The 18,505-nt window shown below is 38.6% G+C and overlaps 1 protein-coding gene across 1 annotated transcript in view; it reads left to right on the top strand.

Annotated features, from left to right (window-relative positions):
- The first annotated feature begins 1,720 nt into the window (after positions 1 to 1,720).
- The window catches only part of LOC147901422 (putative pentatricopeptide repeat-containing protein At3g13770, mitochondrial), a 39,487-nt gene continuing 22,702 nt past the window's right edge, over positions 1,721 to 18,505 (top strand). The window contains exon 1 of the mRNA XM_087376485.1: positions 1,721 to 2,440. Coding sequence (XP_087232611.1) covers positions 1,721 to 2,440 — 720 coding nt within the window. The remainder of the gene's footprint in view (positions 2,441 to 18,505) is intronic.

The raw sequence follows: 18,505 nt of genomic DNA, 5'->3' as shown, positions 1-18,505 counted from the left end.
CCATGCTCCGAAACCGGTCCCGTCAAACACAGGAACAAGACGGAGAGTGTTAGAGGATGCTGCGATCGACATACTCACTCTGATACCAATGAACGGAATAATGATACCAATAAACGGAATAACAATAGCGAAACAATGGAAACAATTGCAATGCAAAATACCCGATCTATTCATTACATCAAACATTAACTTTATACATGGACCTGATCCGATGAAGTCAGATAACATGAAGCAAGCAAATGAAACGGAGGTGCAACATGCTCAAGGGTTAAGACCCTGCATGTGTGTATACTTGGCCTGCATGCAGAGCATTTGGTGATCACGTTCACTCCATGTGATCATCTATGCCACTTGGATCATAAATGACCCCAACAACTAATTCACCTAGGTTGTGGATGACCCCAACAGTCTGCTCATCGTTGCATGCGGTTCGTTTGCTGCACTTCTAAGTGTCGGGCGATCCCTTCAGAGACTTCATTTCACTGATCATCTGGGGGCTTTGGACTTGCTCAAGGGAGTTCTCCAAATCCTTTCTTTCTGAAGCATCTGGTAAGCTGAGTTGTCTTTTCCCTGTTCTTTGTCTTGCTTTGCCTTCCTCATCCTGCGTCGGTCGTCTTCTGTCGTTACCTGCGTTGGCGTTGTATCTTTTGGATGCTGGTGGTCTCTTAAGGAGTGAGATCTATCTCAGGTGCGACAGATCAGCGTGCTTGGATTTTTTGGACTAGTGCACTTTGAGGGTAGGAGCTTTCCTCTTGCTCGCATCCGTTCAATTGGCAGTCAGAGCTCAAGTGCATGCTGTGGTGTCGTTCATCTTTCAAGTGTGCATAGCCCAAGGTTAGGCTTTCTATTTGTTGGCTCAAAAGGTCGCTCTTCAAATCTAACGGGACTTCTCTTTAGTGCTTGATCTCGCTTTCGAGCTACTTAAGCCGTTCTTCTCTTCTCCTGGCGAGTTTATGGTCACCTTGGTCTCATTCCTTCTTCTGGCTGAGGCTTCTCCTCATCTCCTTCCGGGAGTCCTTAGAGGATGCTAATTTTATCATCATGTTCTTGCTGTGCTGGTAGTGGGTGACGGTGGAATTTTTGGCTGGCCTACTTGTTTATGCTTCGTTGCACTCTCTAAAGTTGAGTCTCTTACTTCTGTTGTTTACTTCATGCCTCCTTGAACTTTGGTAGGCACCTTTGCATCCTTTTCGAGCATTTCGTCATCTTTTTTTGCCCTCCCACTCTAGTGGTAGCCTTATTGACTTGGGTGAGCTTGGTAAAGATAAAATAATTTCTGATCCATTTTTTGTGCCCTTCTCTAATTTCCAAGTTCCCTCTTTCTCTCTTTCTATTTCAAGGCAAGGCCCCCTCCCCCCCCTCTCTCTCTTCTCTCTCTTCTCTCTTCTACTTGCTGCACATCCAAGTCCTCTCTCTCTCTTTCTCTCTCTTCCAAGCTACGCATATGAGGCAGGCCTTATGAATGCTTTATGAGCATTCATCTTGTTAAAAATTTATTTTGAGTGTGTTGGCTTCATGTGTATGTTTATTGGGCTCCCTTCTCTCTCATTCTCTTGTTTTTATAATTATATACTTAATTATTTATATTTATATATAATTTGTATGTAATTTTAACTCTATTTGTATGCATATCTACATATATAAATAAATATAAATATATATATAGATACATATATAGGTATGGATATATATAGATAGAGAAAAAAGTTATTTTTGAAATATGATTGATGTGATCTCTGACAGTGTTAAAGCTTGTGGCAGCATAGGAGACATAGGCAAGGGTCGAGAAATACATGCTGAGGTTGGGCAAAAGGGATTTGACAGAGACCATTTTGTTGGCAACATTTTGATTGACATGTATGCTAAATGTGGTTCACTTTTGGAGGCACAGGAAGTCTTTAATAAGCTGCCAGCTCGAGATGTCGTGGCATGGAATGCACTGATTGCAGGATATGCTGAACATGGACCTGCTCAGGAAGCTCTGACATGTTATGGACAGATGCAATTGGAGGGCATGTCTCCTGTTGCTTTAACGTTTGTTGGAGTCTTGAAAGCTTGTGGCATCTTAGGAGCCATAAACAAGGGCCAAGAAATACAAATAGAGATAGCACGCAAGGGCATTGAAGGAGATCGTCTTGTTGGCAACAGTTTGGTAGACATGTATGCCAAATGTGGATCATTTTCCAATGCATGGAATGTCTTTGACAAGCTTCCAGGTCGAAATGTTGTGGCATGGAGCACACTAATTGCTGGGTATGCTAAACATGGGTGTGGTCAAGAAGCACTAAAGTGCTTTGAACACATGCAACTTGAAGGCGTTTCCCCATACGCTGTCACATCTGTTTGCATCTTGAAAGCTTATTGCTGCATGGGAGCTATAGAGAAAGGTCAAGAAATGCACTCACAAATCACACAAAATGGATTTGAAACAGATCTTTTTGTGAGCAATACTTTGGTTGACATGTATGCCACATGTGGATTCATAAATTGTTGTATACTTAATTGTATATATATACGTGTAGACATAAATAAAAATTCTTTTTATAGATTCAATTATGAAATTTAATATAAAATTTATATAAAAATATATATATATGTAAATATAAATAAATAAATAAATAAATAAAAATATTAAAATATAGATCTAAATATAAATATAAATATAAATGTAAATATAAATATAAACAAACAAACAAACAAATAAACAAATAAATATAGTTATAAAAGTAGGCTATGTCTACCGATTTCCTAAGTTTTTAATTTCTGAAACACTTTCTCTAATTGGCCAAAGAAATGAGAGGTTATATACTTAAGCCATGAATAATCATGAGTTATTAATACATTGGGCATTCAAACTCATACTAAACAAAATATGTGTGGTCATAATGGAAAATACATGATAACCACCGATGACATTACACGCAGCAACAAACTTTAACTTCAACCAAAACAACAACATGGCATTGGATAAGGTACACTCGGAGACTCATAGAACATCTTTTACCTAGATATATTACATTACAATGTCAAGACACATGAAAAACACAAAAAACATAACAGATATACACTAAACAGAACATCGTTAATTGTAAAAATCATTGTACTTAGTTTGAACATGAATAGCAACTGGGGAGATGCGCTCAAAACCTTTATTCCCTCCCTAACATGTATTGTTCAAACAAAATGTTATGTTGGATGGTGGCAGGTTAGTATCTCTCCTTCAATTAATATGATAAATTTCACAGTATACTAGGGTATTTATATTAGTAGTATTATTTTGATTGATATCTAGGTTTGTGAAAATTTTTGTAATGACAGTATGAGAAAAAGAAATTTACCATTCAAATGAAATACTGCATGACAATTTGAAGGATTGAATTACTATACAAAGTGATGCTTAGAATTTGGTTTGTGTTGAATCAATGAGTTGAATTAAAGTTCAATAGTGTAGAGCGTTGGTTTGCATATGTCTTTTAAACACACACACTTTTTTTGTGTGTGGAATCTTAAAAAAAAACACACACACACACACATTTTATTCACTTTTACACTAATTCATACACACAAAGACACATACCCCCTAACCCCTCATTCATATTTTATACACTCATTTATACACACACACATACCCCCTAACCCCTCTCCATACACTCACACAATTTAGTTTTTCTTGTTTTTTTATCTATTAATTTTTATTATTAATATTTATTAAGCATTATTCAAAGCTTTGACCCCCCCACCATTGGCTAACACATTCCCCCCTTTTTAATATTTTCACTCACCACTCCTTTAAACATTGTATAACCTCTTAATATTTCTTTAATATCACACTCCTTTAAGTGTGTGTATGTAAGTTTCTTTAATTTGGCACTTTTTTCAATATTGTTATGTGGTAGCATCTTATTGGCACTTTGGCACACTCCTAAGTGAACTTAACCCCCTTTACTAGCTCTAATGTTTAATAATGTGGCTTGATGATTTGATAATTTCCTTTAAAAAATTCTTTTTAAATCTTACATATACATTCACACACACACACACACACACACACACACACACACACACACACACACACAATTTGCACTTCAATTTCTATATAGTTAATTTTAGTTTCCCCTCCGCTCGCTCTTATTCTCTTTTACCGAAATCGATTTTGACTATTTTTCCTATGCTCTTTTGTCACCTTTATACAAACAACTCTATCTTACACCTTAGCCAACTAAACCTCTATATTTTTTTCAAATCCTGCCACCCAATAAACTCTTATGGGCTATACAAAACTAGCCCACCTCCCCCCCCCCCTTCAAACTACCCATTGACTTAGAACCCCCAAACCCTGACCCTAACCGAACCTAGCTCCAACCCAAGCTTTCCCTTGGGCCACCGCCCCATGATCTCCTTGGCCTACGACCCTCCCATGCATGGTAGCGTGATGGTTCTTGCCAGTCTTACCTCTTTCGTGTCCTTTTATAAGAGACTCTGCCTTTGTGCCCTTCCTTCTTCAAGCTTTCCTGTTTACACACTTTTCCTTACTCCTTAACCTCTTTGACATGGCCTTCAGAACTTCATCATGGCTTCCTTCCTATATGACTCACCTTCACGATTCATTCTCTCTTGTCTTACATGCTCATGGCTCTCCTACTAGCCCTTAGGGACTTCCACTCCTGCTGTGCTTTCTCCTTCCCTTCTTATACGCCCTTTAACTCTTCGCTTTTGCTCTAGGACCTTTTGGAGCCCCTGCACTCTGCATGGATGCATTGCTTCGCTGCCGTTTATTAGATTGTGCTTCATTGTTTTCCTAGTGCCACTCTCTTGAATCCTTCCATCTCTTCCCTTCAATGAGACTTTTATATTTGCTTTCCCTCATGCCTCCTCATGATTCACAAACTCATCGCCTTCTCACGATTGTCTCAGAGCTCTTGATATGAGCATCACACCTCTGGGCTCACAGACTATGCATTGGTATCATTTCTTCAACTCGTATGGTTTTGCACTTCAATTGCTTCGGTTCATTATCTGGAAGTTCACTACATTCACCTCAATTGCTAGGGATTGTACACAAGGTTATTACTCGTCGTTAAGTGCCTCCCCTTCTGTCTTTTGCTCTAATTGAACACAATGATCCTTGCCTATTCTCCTCATTGCTATCTCCTCTACCATTGGCTATTGTGCCTGGTGGTTCCTCTTTCGTCTTGCTCCCTTCGGGCCTTTCCTTTTAGTGCTGCGTCTCTTTTCTCTTGCATGTTGTCTTGCTTGACAGATGCTTGACCTCTCTTCCCATCCTAGATGACTGCTGCCTTAGTAGACAGCCTTTCTCATCACACAGACGATAACCTTGTGCTCGTATATCTTGTGGCTGTAGCTTTGGTCACCTCTCACGTAGTTGCATGGGGTATATATGTATATGTATATAACACACACATAATCCCATGCAACTATGTGAGAGGTGACCAAAGCTACAACCACAAGATATACGAGCACATATATATATATATAGTTGTGTGGTTACGTGTGTGTGTGTGTAGAGAGAGAGAGAGAGAGAGAGAGAGAGAGAGAGAGAGAGAGAGAGAGATACATATACATATACATATGCATATGGATATGCATACACACACACACACACACACACACACACACACACACACACACACACACACACACACACACACACACACACACACACACACACACACACACACATAAAACATACATATATATAAAAATATATACGTATATACACATACATATACACATACATACATACATACATACATACATACATACATACATACATACATACATACATACATACATACATATATATATATATATATATATATATATATATATATATATATGTACACACGCGCACACACACACACACACACATAATCTTCTCTTGTTTTATTTCTTTCATGCCTTTATTTGGTCCTCCTAAATGTTTAGAGAATTGATTATATTTGGTCCTCCTAAATTTTTAAGTTCTCTCTAACCCTTTTGTGTCCTCTCACCCTCTTTTTATTTTTCATTATTTTCTTCTCTCTCCCTTTACGTCTTCTGTCTTGTTTTTTAAATCACTTTATCCCTCTCATTCTCTCTCCCTATATTTACGTTGTTTAAAACTATTTTTGTTTTTTTAAAAAGAGAGGATGTGGATAACCCCCCTCACCTAATAGTAATTTTCTATGTTTCCATCTAATATAGTAATTCTGTAATTTTCTATGGTTCCATCTAATTTTCTTGTCCCTATCTTTGCGTTGTTCTTTTTTAAGTTTTGTTTAAAAAAAATTTTTAGGCTATTTTCTTAATTATTGTTTAAATTTTCAGTTTCATCCATTATAGAAAAAGTTATGGTATAATTTAAAGTGACTAACTCAAATTGATGTTTTCAAAGAGTCAACCTAATTGCTATATTCTTCTTAATCAATTTCTTAAAAAAATAATATTATTTTTCATATTTAATTCTTTATCAAATTGACTATTTGATACTCTAGACTTTTTACACAAGGGAGTGGTTTACCTCCCTTCATTTTTCTCTTGATTAGTTGAGCAATGTGTGGTATGCTATAATTTTTTGTCTATTGACTTAACCCCCTTTATCACCTTCACTTTTATTTGTTAGCCTCTAGAACTATATCTAGGTTCGTGTACAACTCTGCTTCAAGAATGACTTATCCCTTCCAGGTTTGCTTTTTGGTGGAATTCTCATAACTACGCAATCATTGTGCTTGGTTAAAGATTGTTTAAAGATAGTTATGGAAATTCTGGTAAATGTCTAATTCTATTGATTATCTTGTCTAATTCTATTGATTATCTTTTCTAATTTTATTGATTATCTTGAAAGATCATAAAAGAAATATCCTCTTGGAAACACATACAAAATAATCCCATTTGCAAACACTTACAAGAGGCTTCTTCTTTAGACTTTATTGCTGTGGGACAGGACACCACCTAATGGGTGTCCTGCCCCCATCATGTGGTGTCCCCCTGGGTGAGGGTGGGTTTATTGACTTTTACACTCTATACACACAGACACAGACACAGACACAGACATAGACACAGACACAGACACAGACATGCACACACACACACACACACACACACACACACACACACACACACACATAACCCCAACCCCTCATTTGTACTTTATACACTCATTTACACACACACACACACACACTCTCTCTCTCTCTCTCCATACACTCACACAATTTAGTTTTTCCCCTTTTTTATATTATTAATATTTATTAAGCATTATTCAGAATTTTGACCCCCCCACCATTGGCTTACACATTCCCCCCTTTTTAATATTTCTGCCCTCCACTCCTTTAAAGATTATATAACCTCTTAATATATCTTTAATCTGGCATTCCTTTAAGTGTGTGTATATAAGTTTCTTTAATTTGGCACTTTTTTCAATATTGTTATTTGGTAGCATCTTATTAGCACTTTAGCACACTCCCAAGTGAACTGTAACTCCCTTTACTAACTCTAATATGGTTAATAATGTGGTCTAATTATTTCATGACTTCCCTTAAAAAATACTTCTTAAATCTTACGTATATATATATATATATATCTCGCACTTCAATTTCTATACAATTAATTCTATATATTACAATTAGTTTTAGTTTCCCTCTCGCTCACTCTTACCCTCTTTTACCCAAACCGATTTTGACTATTTTTCCTACACTCTTTTGTGCCCTTTACGCATACAACTTTTTCTTACCCCTTAGCCAACTAAACCTCTACATTTTTTTCAAATCTCGCCACCCAACAATCTCTTATGGGCTATACAAAACTAGACCAACGTCCCCCCCCCCCCCCCAACACTCAAACTACCCACTCGCTTAGAATCCCAAACCTTGATCCTAACCGAACCTAGCTCGAATCCAAAATTTCCCTTGGGCCACTGCCCCACGATCTCCTTTGCCTACACTACCTTTTTTCTAACGACCCTCCCATGCATTCTAGAGTGATCATTCTTTCCAGTCTTATCTCTTTCGTGTCCCTCTATAAGAGACTTTGCCTCTATGCCCTTCCTCTTTTAAGCTTTCCACTTTATATGCGACCTCCTTACATGCTTTTTCTTTCTGCATTCACAACTCCATCACAACTCCATCATGGCTTCCTTCTGGTATGACTCACCCTTCTTAGCTACCTTACATTCTCATGGCTCTCCTTTGTCTCCTGCCAGCCCTTAGTGACTTCCCCTCCTACTGTGCTTTCTCCTTCCCTTCTCGATACGTTTGTCTGCCTCTTTGGTTTTGCTCTAAGACATTCTGGGAGCCCCTGCACTTTGCATGGATGTGTTGCTTGGCTGTCGTTTGTTGGCTTGCGCTTCATTGTTTGCCTGGCACCACTCTTTTGAATCCCTCTCTTGCCATCTCTTCCCTTCAATGAGCATTTTATATTTGCTTGCCTTATGCCTTCACAATTCACAGTTTCATCGCCTCCTCATGATTATCCAGAGCGCTTAATACGAGCATCACACCTCTCGGCTCACAGAGACTTTGGATTGGTATCATTTTTTCAACTTGTATGGTTTTGCATTTGAGATTCTTTGTCTCATTATCTAGAAGTTCACTACATTTGTCTCAATGGGGCCAGGGATTTGTACACAAGTCTCTTACTCATTACGTCCCTCCCCTTCCCTCTTTTGCCCTAAGTGAACACGATGATCGTTGCCTACTCTCCTTGTTGCTGTCTTCTCCGTTGTTGGCTAGTGTGCATGGTGGTTCCTCTTTCGTCTTGCTCCCTCCCTGCTTTCCTTTTGGTGCTGCACCTCTTTCCTCTTGCATGTTGTCTTGCTTGACAGAGGCTTGAACGTGGCTGCCAAGTATTTTTTCCAACCCGGTGCACTTGGCTGGCTTGTACTGCTAATGCAACTCTCTTCCCCTGCTAGATGACACTGCATTAGTAGACAAGCTTTCTCATCACAAACAATGACAACCTTGTTATATCTTGTATTTGTAGCTTTGGTTGCCTCTCACATAGTTGCATGGTTATATATATATATAGTCTTCTCTTGACTTTTTAGAGTATTTTTTACTATATTCTAAGCTTCATTTTTTGTATTGCCTTGTTTTCCTCTATTTTTTAATCTACCTCTATCTCTAACCAATGTTTTTTTTGAACCTTTACTACTCATCACACACACACACACACACACACACACACACACACACACACACACACACATAGATATATATATACACGATACCTCCTTCTTTAACTTATGACCTAAGTAGTAACCCTCTTTTATTCTAGCACTCTACCCCTTGAATTCTTTTTCACTTCAAGCATTTTCATTTAATTAATTTATTTTTAATATACTTAAATGTTTAAATCCCCCTTATGCGCTTAATCCATTATATATATATATATATATATATATATATATATATATGCTTTATAGTTAGTGCTTGTGCTATATAATATTGATGCCTTTTTCATGGTCCCTTAACATTGAATTTCTTTCCTTATCTTTTATTTCTTTTATGCCTTTATTTGGTCCTCCTAAATGTTTAAAGAGTTGACTATATTTGGTCTTCCTAAATTTTTATGTTCTCTCTAACCCTTATATGCTCTCCTAAGAAGTTTTATATGGAAGATTGCAAGATTGCAGCCACTCCCATGGAATAGAGTTTGAAACTTACCAAAGATCCAAAAAAGCCTACAATCAATGACAAATACTATCGGTAGCTCATCGGTTCTCTTATATATTTGATTATCAGAAGGCCATATATTTGTTATGGCACTAAGTTCACTAGCATAGTTAATGGAAAATCCAAAACACTCTCACTAGAATGTAGCCAAAAGAGTCATGAGATACATCAGAGGTATACGACAGTTTGGAATAGAATACATAGGAAGTCATCCAAGGTTGCATGAATACTATGATAGTGAGACTATGTAGGAGATCATGAGACCAAGAGATCTACACAAGGATATGCATTTTCCCTTGGTTAAGGCACTGTATCATGGTTGTCAAATAAACAACCAACTATTTTTTTGTCTCCAATAGAAGCAATGTGAGGCTATATGGCTCACAATTCTATTGTTAGAAGCAGATTACTTTGATGAATCAAACCCAAAAATAATATACTGTGATAATAAATTGGCTCAAGCATTATCCAAGAATCCAATATATTACTCTAGGACAAAGCACATTGATGTCAAAGAGCACTTCATCAAGGAAAGAGTTTTACTTTGGTGACATCACATTACAACATTGTGATAGTAAAGAAAATGTTGCAAACATATTTACCAAACCACTTCAAGAAGCACCAACTTGGTTTGACACAGAGGAAGGAAATTTCCATTAAAGGGGTGTGATGGAATGTAATGTCTAGTCCTTCTTCATTCCCCATAATCATCATCTTGATGGAAGGCCTACTTCATAGTGTTGTTCTTGAGGGAAGGTGTTGAGGATTCATCTCAACATCATGTTATCATACGAGCACAACATTAACCCAAAAGAGTGCTAAAAAGGAAAGGGTTAGAAAACCTAACCCTAATCCTAACCATAACCCTAAAGGGGTTTGTATATATTCATTCTTTTCAACTAAATCTAGTGTATGGTTAGTCATTTGTAGTGTGCTCTCTAGCTTGCCCTCTCTCCTCATGTCCATGGAATCTTCTCCTCTTCTCTGTCCATATATGTTCACATCTTGCATTCAAGTGCTTGATTTTGGCTATGTAATCATGGAGAGATTCAGTATCTTTTTGCTTCACCTGATATAATTGGTTAAAGGGGCTCCAACTTGGACCACTCAAAGCAAATCCCACTATGAAGGTAGTGCAAAGTGTGTCCTTATTTATATTTTCCTCATGATTTAAAGCTCTAAACCATATGCCTACCTTACCATACAGGCTTAAACCCATCTCAAACTAAAGGCATTGACCTTATCAAGGTCATCACTATCTCGAAAGGTCTCACAAATCTGCTCAAACTTTTCTACATGGGAAATAGGGTCTCCTTCTCCAAGGAGCTTGGTTATTATCTTGGGTATGGTGATGGTTCTACTTCTAGATAAAGAGAATTCTCATCTTGATGGTGATGCAAGAGCTTCCCCCTTTCCTAATGCTTGCACTAAGACTCTCGTAACCTCATCGGTCAATACTATTTGTGTGATAGGAGGGGCATGGAGGATAGATTGGGCTTGCACTATACATATAACTAGGATCATAGAATATACAATTTTTGGATTGTGATTATAGGTGGGATTTGCATGAACAGAACTAGTAGGCATCTGTGCGATCAGATTTGTTTGGCTCCACATGGAGGCATAAATACGTGGACCCCTAGGCATTGACAAGGCTACTCCTACTATAGAGGTGCTAGTGTGATAACAAGGGTATAAGGTAACCCAGCAGTACCCCTAGAAAATGTTGTAGGTTGTAGAGCACTTTGGATTTGTTGGGTTGGTGATCCATGAACTGAAGGTCGTGCACTAGGCTCTACCTCATTATTTCTCCAAGAGAAGGTTCTCAAATGAGCTAACATATGATCTTTTGGAACCCACTAGGACTCAATGGGCATGCCATACTGGGAGCTTAGTGTGCCTTGATGTATATCTCATTGTGTTTAGGAAGCTAGGAAAATATTGCCTCCACTCTAGTCTTGTTGGGATCCAAGTGTCACTATGCGTGCTTGTTCCCTTTGCATGGTCTCAGATATAGGAGGATGGATAATCACTGGATATTCCATTCATGATCCTTGTTGCCCCACAAGTGGGCTCATTAGTTGTGGTCTTTTTGACAAACCAAATCTAGCCTCAAGTCTTCCCATGGGTGATTCTAGTTCGATGTGAGATCAAGGGGTAAAATCCCTTTGGGGCATTCGGCAAGGATACTGAGATGTCATATTAGTTATCTAGTTGGTTGTGGATAGGCATACCAAGATTAGGTGGGTATCAGGGCTGATTCAGCACGTTGAATTAGCTAATTTAGTGAGGAATTGAATTAGCCTTAATTCAAAGAGGGATCTACTACCAATCCATTGACTTAAGTTTCGGGATTTTATGAGAAAATATGATTTTTTGTACATAGTTCTTTGGTTCTTGGGAGTGTTACCCTACTTACTCTAGCTAATAAAATCGACACATAGAAAATAACAACAATTTTTTTACAATTATGGTGATTTTCTACTTTTCCAATAAATTGCCTAATCCTTAAAATTTTGAAAATCATCAAAAAACTCAATTCTAAGTAGATTTTCTAGCTATTCATCATCACTACCTTTAGCTTAGCAATTATGTGGCCACCCATTAGGAAAAAAGGGAGCTCATTTTGGGGTCCTGAGAGAAATCTACAATTTCTTCTTTTTTGTGAGTCTGAAATATGGAATAATAATAAAATACTCAATAAAATATTCACAAGTATTGTAAACATGTCAGAGGATGAAAGAATAAAGATATTCTTCTATATTCACTACCATATCTCATGAGCTTTTACATTCAATACAAGCCATGCCTTTCTGTCTACCGTTTTCTAGCCAGGTCCACAATCTGTGAAGCTTCTCTGTCAAGACACCATAACTAATCTCACCATAGCCTTGCTTTTCAAAGTTTACTGCCATCAAACTCTTTTCTTTATGAAAGCATAATGAAATTGCAAAGCAATGGTAAAACATTGCTCTCAAAATGGTAGCACCGATCTACAACTCTATAGAACAAGCCAATAAGAGAGATGACAACACCATCTTCATATTGATTCAGTTGAAAAATATGTGCCTCTTACAAAATGACAATACATAGGTGCCATGCAAAGAGAAAACATGAGGAGACAAGGTTTACAACATATCGACTTATGGTGTGATGGGGAAGATTTATCTAAAATGTCTACTCTGAAACTCTACTCTGCCGTTCTCAAATTCGACAACATTGTTGAAGCTTATGGGCGATGAAACGAAAGGTATGCATGGATTCATCACATCTCAGTCTCAAGTTGCACACATGTATAAGTCTTTATACGAGCAAGAAGCAAACACAAAAACGTAGTAGATAGCCAAAAGCTCCAGATTGAAAGAGCAAGAACATACAAAGATGAGGGAGAAGTTATGTAAAGCAAGATCGAAAGCAACCCCATTGGGAGATAGGCTTATAAGAAGAAAACTTCACAACCTTGCAGAATTGAAAGTGGGAAGTCGAAGGTACAATCATTGAGTTCAAGAAGCACGATAAGTTTTTTAAAAGCGTTTGCTATTTTTAATGTGGCTATGATAAATCTTCCTATGTTAACTCTTATTTACGGATCCGGTTTATAGCAAAATTTTGGAGCCTCGAAAGAAACATGTTGATTCGAATGTTCTTTCTATAAAACAAATGAAAGGTCTATTTTCAACTACTATTGCGAAAGGGATGATTGAGAAAAAGAAGTTTAAAACCATCAAATGCAACGTTGTGTAACAATTCGTGGAAAGCAACAAAGTTGATGTAAACTTAATCCAAAAGGCTCTCGATGAGAGTGGAGTTAGCAGGAAAGGTTATTCTTCTATTTTCAAAGCAGTGTCATCAACTTTTAAAGATCAAAGGATCAAACGTGCGCTTCTTCCAAATCCTGCAGAATTCTAGAATTTAAGAGCTTTACTCAATAAACAAGTAGATTATTTTATTGGAGGGTGTTGCACATTGAGGATGTATTTGAAGGTAGTAAGGGGAGCACTGTGTATAATCCTTGGAATAATATTTTTGTTGATCTTGAACAATTACAAAAAAGAATGGTTAAATTCTACAGAATCACATTTGAAGAGTGTCAGGGATGACTTATATTTGTCATAAAGTTGGATGAATGTGAAATTGTTAAAGAGAAAAAGATTGAAAGAGTGACCATGGAACTTCTTGAGGGGTTTTAATCTAATCTTGACACACACACACATAAACACACACATATATATACATATGTATAAACATATGAAACAATACATATGTATACATGTATAAATATGTATTGTGTTGCATAGATGTATGTACAAACATATATATGTAAACACTACATGCATTGCATCGACGTATATATTAAGCATTATGTGAATTGCATGCACATATATACAAACATGGATGCAATGCACATGTAGATATACAAAAAAAGATACACATGTCGGCACATATAGACATAGATACATAAATATAATTACTTATATGAGCACGTGCATGCGTAGATGCATGTACACACACGTGTGTGCATGTGCACGTGCACACACACACACACACACACACACACATGCCCTTGGGGACCGTTATATACCTTTGGGTGTTCCTATAATGGGTAGACCCCAATAGCTTAGAGGGGGTATGGACTCTACTTTCCCTCTTTTATGTTGGGCTACTTATTCTCTGATACATCTTATAATGATGATATTTGGATTATGGTTCTAAGACGTTGGGTGGGAAGCCCTTATCATTTATGAGAAAAGGATACTAAGGATTATGGCATAAGGAGAGTTGGTAACATTTTTTGTGAGAAGGAGAGGGCCTTTTGCCCCTAGGACCACAAAGGAAAAGTAGGGATGAGATAGAGAAGATTTAATAACCTGGGTTGGTAGGAGATCTTGGAGAAAGAGGTATTGGAAAAAGGGCCCATTTGTAAATATAGACTTACGACTTTAAATGGAGGTTTGAACTAGTGGATCCACATTGAAATACATGAGAAGTGGGGTTGGAGCCCCTCCCATGTACGATCTTTGCTTTCTATGAGTGTGAGTGTAGTTTGATAAACATAATTATACTTGCCCATTTGGGTTAAATCTTTGGGGTATGTCCCATTGTTTGATGTTCTTTATGATTAATCTGCTTATTATATTCAAAGGTGAGTACCAATATCCACAAAGAAATGGGATCATATACCCTGGATTCCTTTTACCCTTGATACTCAGTGGGAAGTGGGGTTAAATGAGGGAGCCCCATGAAATACATTAAAGAGTGGATCTGAGTGAATCTGAGTGATCCACTTTCCACATGGCCAAAGTGGAGGTAGGTACTTTGTTAGTGGTTTATCCTTACATCACGAGATATATGTTGATGAAGAGGAGTAATAAAGGGTGGAAGGATTCACTTACCCCTAAGGACTAGTAAGGACCACTTTGTCCACATCCTTCATGTGTTAATGGTTGATAGTGAAGAATGTGGGAAGGACATACCATGAGGATCACACCTTGAGATATGGACAGAGTAGGGAGATTGTGGACAACCACTAGTTGTTGACAAACATGATAATTGGAGTCTATCATTATCAAAGGTAAAAGAAGATGGTGTGCTCTCCATTACATACTCCCCGTTTTACCCTTACATTAGTTAGAAGTGCACATATGGTCAAACAAGCATTTCTTTGCATCAATGCTTAGAGATCTAAAAAAAGCAAGAGATTGATCCTAGCTATGGCATCTTAGAGTTTTCTCTTACTGCCAGGCTTCAGAGAGTTATGCTCTAGCCTCCACACACCTTACTACATGCCTTCACTTGCACACAACTCAAGCGGCTCAAAGAATTTCTGATGGTGATCAAAGGAGATAGCTATGGAGGACATACGAAAGCAGGTAGACTCAAAATGTTGGAGATAACAAATGCTACCATGATACTCGACTATAACCAGGTGAGTTGGTAGACCTACATATGTGTTCATTTTGATGTGAATGGCTAGGCATAGGTGAAGGTGCCCATGAAAGCTAGAAACGATGGGCTATGAGCATTGCATGGATTATGATCACCTATCTTCTACCCTAAACAAAGGACTTCATGCTCATTTATTCTCTGAGCTATGCTTGTTGACGGTTGTACTCCTTTTGGTACCTGTTGGATCCTGAGACTCCACTCAAATGACCGACCTTTAGTTTCCTTCTTCAAGAAGACTAACAAAAGAAGAGACCTCATTCTCCTACAATCCTTCTCCAACTCTTTTCTTAAGATCCTAGTACCTCAAGGTGAGTCTGACCTCTACTTACAAGAGGCACTTGACTAGGAAGATAAAAGATAGTAAAGCAATGGAAACCTCAAAATTGGTCCAAACTAGCCAACAAGATCCCATCCAACACAGGGCCCTCAACCAACGTAGAGCCCCCATCCACTCTCAAAATATGTCCTTTGATCTGAAAATGGTAATTGAGAAATTAGCCCCACTTATTATCAATGGGGAGGAATGCCTATTTGGGTCATGACATTGAGAATAAGGGGCTCCCACACAATCACCTTTCTACAACCATCAACGGTCTCATTGGTTGATAGACCTCATCTGACATGCAAGTCAGGATCCACATCCAGTGTCCTGGGCTCACACATGGCTTCTCCTCATATGGGGGCCTTACAACTTGAGCATCTTGGACCATTGGTGGTTACCAGGAGGGTGGGGCATTGAGCATATCTAACACCCCCCCTCAATGTCCACCCTTAGGTGAACTACCTTCTCGGCCCAATGCCAAGTCTCTGAAGATGACCCTGAAGCTGATCCTTCCCGAGTGCCTTGGTGAAGATATCTGCTCCATTTTGCTTTGTTGGATAGTAGACCAATTCCACTATCCCATCCTTGATCAAATCCCGCACATAGTGATATTGAATCTCTATATGTTTTGTGTGCGCATGAAACACTGGATTTTTAGCAAAGGCCATGCAACTTTGATTGTCGCACCTCAGCATAGTTACCTCATCCTCTTGCACTCCCATGTGCCATAAGGTCCTCCTCAGCCACACTGCTTCACAAGTAGCAAAACATGCTGCCTTGTACTTAGCCTTGGTAGAAGACAATGCCACCTTTGGTTGTTTCTTACTGATCCAAGAGAAGATACCTGAACCTAAAGAGAAACAATATCCAAAAATTGATTTCTTGGAATCAACATCTCCAGCCCAATTCAAGTCACAATGACCAGCCAAGGAAGTGCTTGTACCATAAGTGATGCCATAATCAAGAGTGCCCTTCACAAACCTGAGCACCCGCATCCATGCATTCCAATGATTCTCTCGAGGCTTATTGGAGAACCTACTCAAAACGCCAATAGAAAAACTGATGTCCGGTCTGGTGTTGCACAGATAGATGAGACTATCGACCAACTTCTTGTACCTCCCAATGCCGACTGGTGGTAAGGCATCCTCCATAGACAACCTTGCATTTACATCCATAGGTATAGCTATCTCCTTGCACTCGAACATACCAAATTCCTTCAAGATCTCCCTTGCATATTTCTGCTGAGAGATGAAGATCTTGCCTTGCTCTTGCCAAACTTCAATCCCCACAATAGTGCATCAAGCCTAAGTCTGTCATCTCAAACTCAGTGCTCAATGCCTTTCTTGTCTATTGGATCATGTCTTCATAGTCACCTGTAATAAGGAGATCATCCACATATAGAACAATAATAGCAAATTTTCCACCTTTCCTGTACACATACAAGTTAGCATTTGAGGCACATCTTTTTAAGTTTAATTTATGAAAAAAATTGTCTATCTATTGGTACCATGCTCTTGGGGCCTGTTTCAGCTCGTAGAAAGCCTTCTTGCGCTTACATACCTTGTTCTTAGAATGGGGAGCCTCAAACCCAGGTGGCTGAGCCACGTACACCTCCTCCTTGAGGTCACCATTCAAGAATGCTGATTTAATGTCCATTTGATAAACTGGCCACTTTTTATGAGCAGCCACTACTGATAGTATTGTTTGAATAGTGGTCATTTTGGTAGTCGGAGTGAAAGATTCCTGAAAATCAAATCCTTCAACCTGCAAAAATCCTTATGCAACCAATCTGGCTTTGTTTTTTTCCAAAGTCCCATTGGCCTTGTACTTTACCTTCCAAACCCACTTGGTGCCAATAACCTTTTTGTTAGGTGGTCGACCTACTAGCTCCCAAGTTTCATTCTTCATGATGTTGTCATATTCTACTTCATAATGTTTTTCCATTCTCGGTTTGCAAGTGCTTCCCCCAAACTCACAGGCTCCTTTACTTCTGCAATAATCTCAACCATCAAGGCCATATTGACTATGTGAAGCAGAAGCCCTCCTTTGCTCCTTGATTCTCCGAGACTGCCTTGGTCCATCTGCATGCTACTCATACACAGACATAGGCATCTAGTTATCATGGTCGTAGAGTTACCTTACCCATCGCAGGGGCAATGGCTTTTTCGGTGGTGTAAGAATAGGTTGGTGACTTATACCTTCATCATCTGATATTTCCTGCTCCTTTATAGCTCCTGGGATAGGTCCCTAGTGAATTACCTCTTCACTTGACGATAAAGTGGAAGAGCTCCACTTCATGTGGTTGCTCCTTGAACACCACATCGCGGCTCGCTATGATCTTCTTTGCCTCTCGGTCATACAACTTATAGGCTTTCTTCTCATCACAATAGCCTAAGAAGATACATTTGGTGCTTTTTGGTTGTAGCTTGTTTCTCTCTTTGTCTGGTACATGTGCATAGCATTCACACCCAAACGTATTGAAGTGGGAGACAGATGACTTCTTATCGCTGGAAGCCTCATGTGGTTTTTTTTTTCTTTGAGTGCCTTTGTATAGCTACAATTAAGG

This window comes from Dipteris shenzhenensis, chromosome 6 (assembly GCF_047967505.1).
Source record: "Dipteris shenzhenensis isolate YYH24624 ecotype China chromosome 6, Dip_SZ_1.0, whole genome shotgun sequence".
In the NCBI taxonomy this organism is placed as follows: Eukaryota; Viridiplantae; Streptophyta; class Polypodiopsida; order Gleicheniales; family Dipteridaceae; genus Dipteris; species Dipteris shenzhenensis.
Note: the sequence above shows the minus strand (reverse complement) of the source record. Positions and strands in the feature narration are given on the sequence as shown.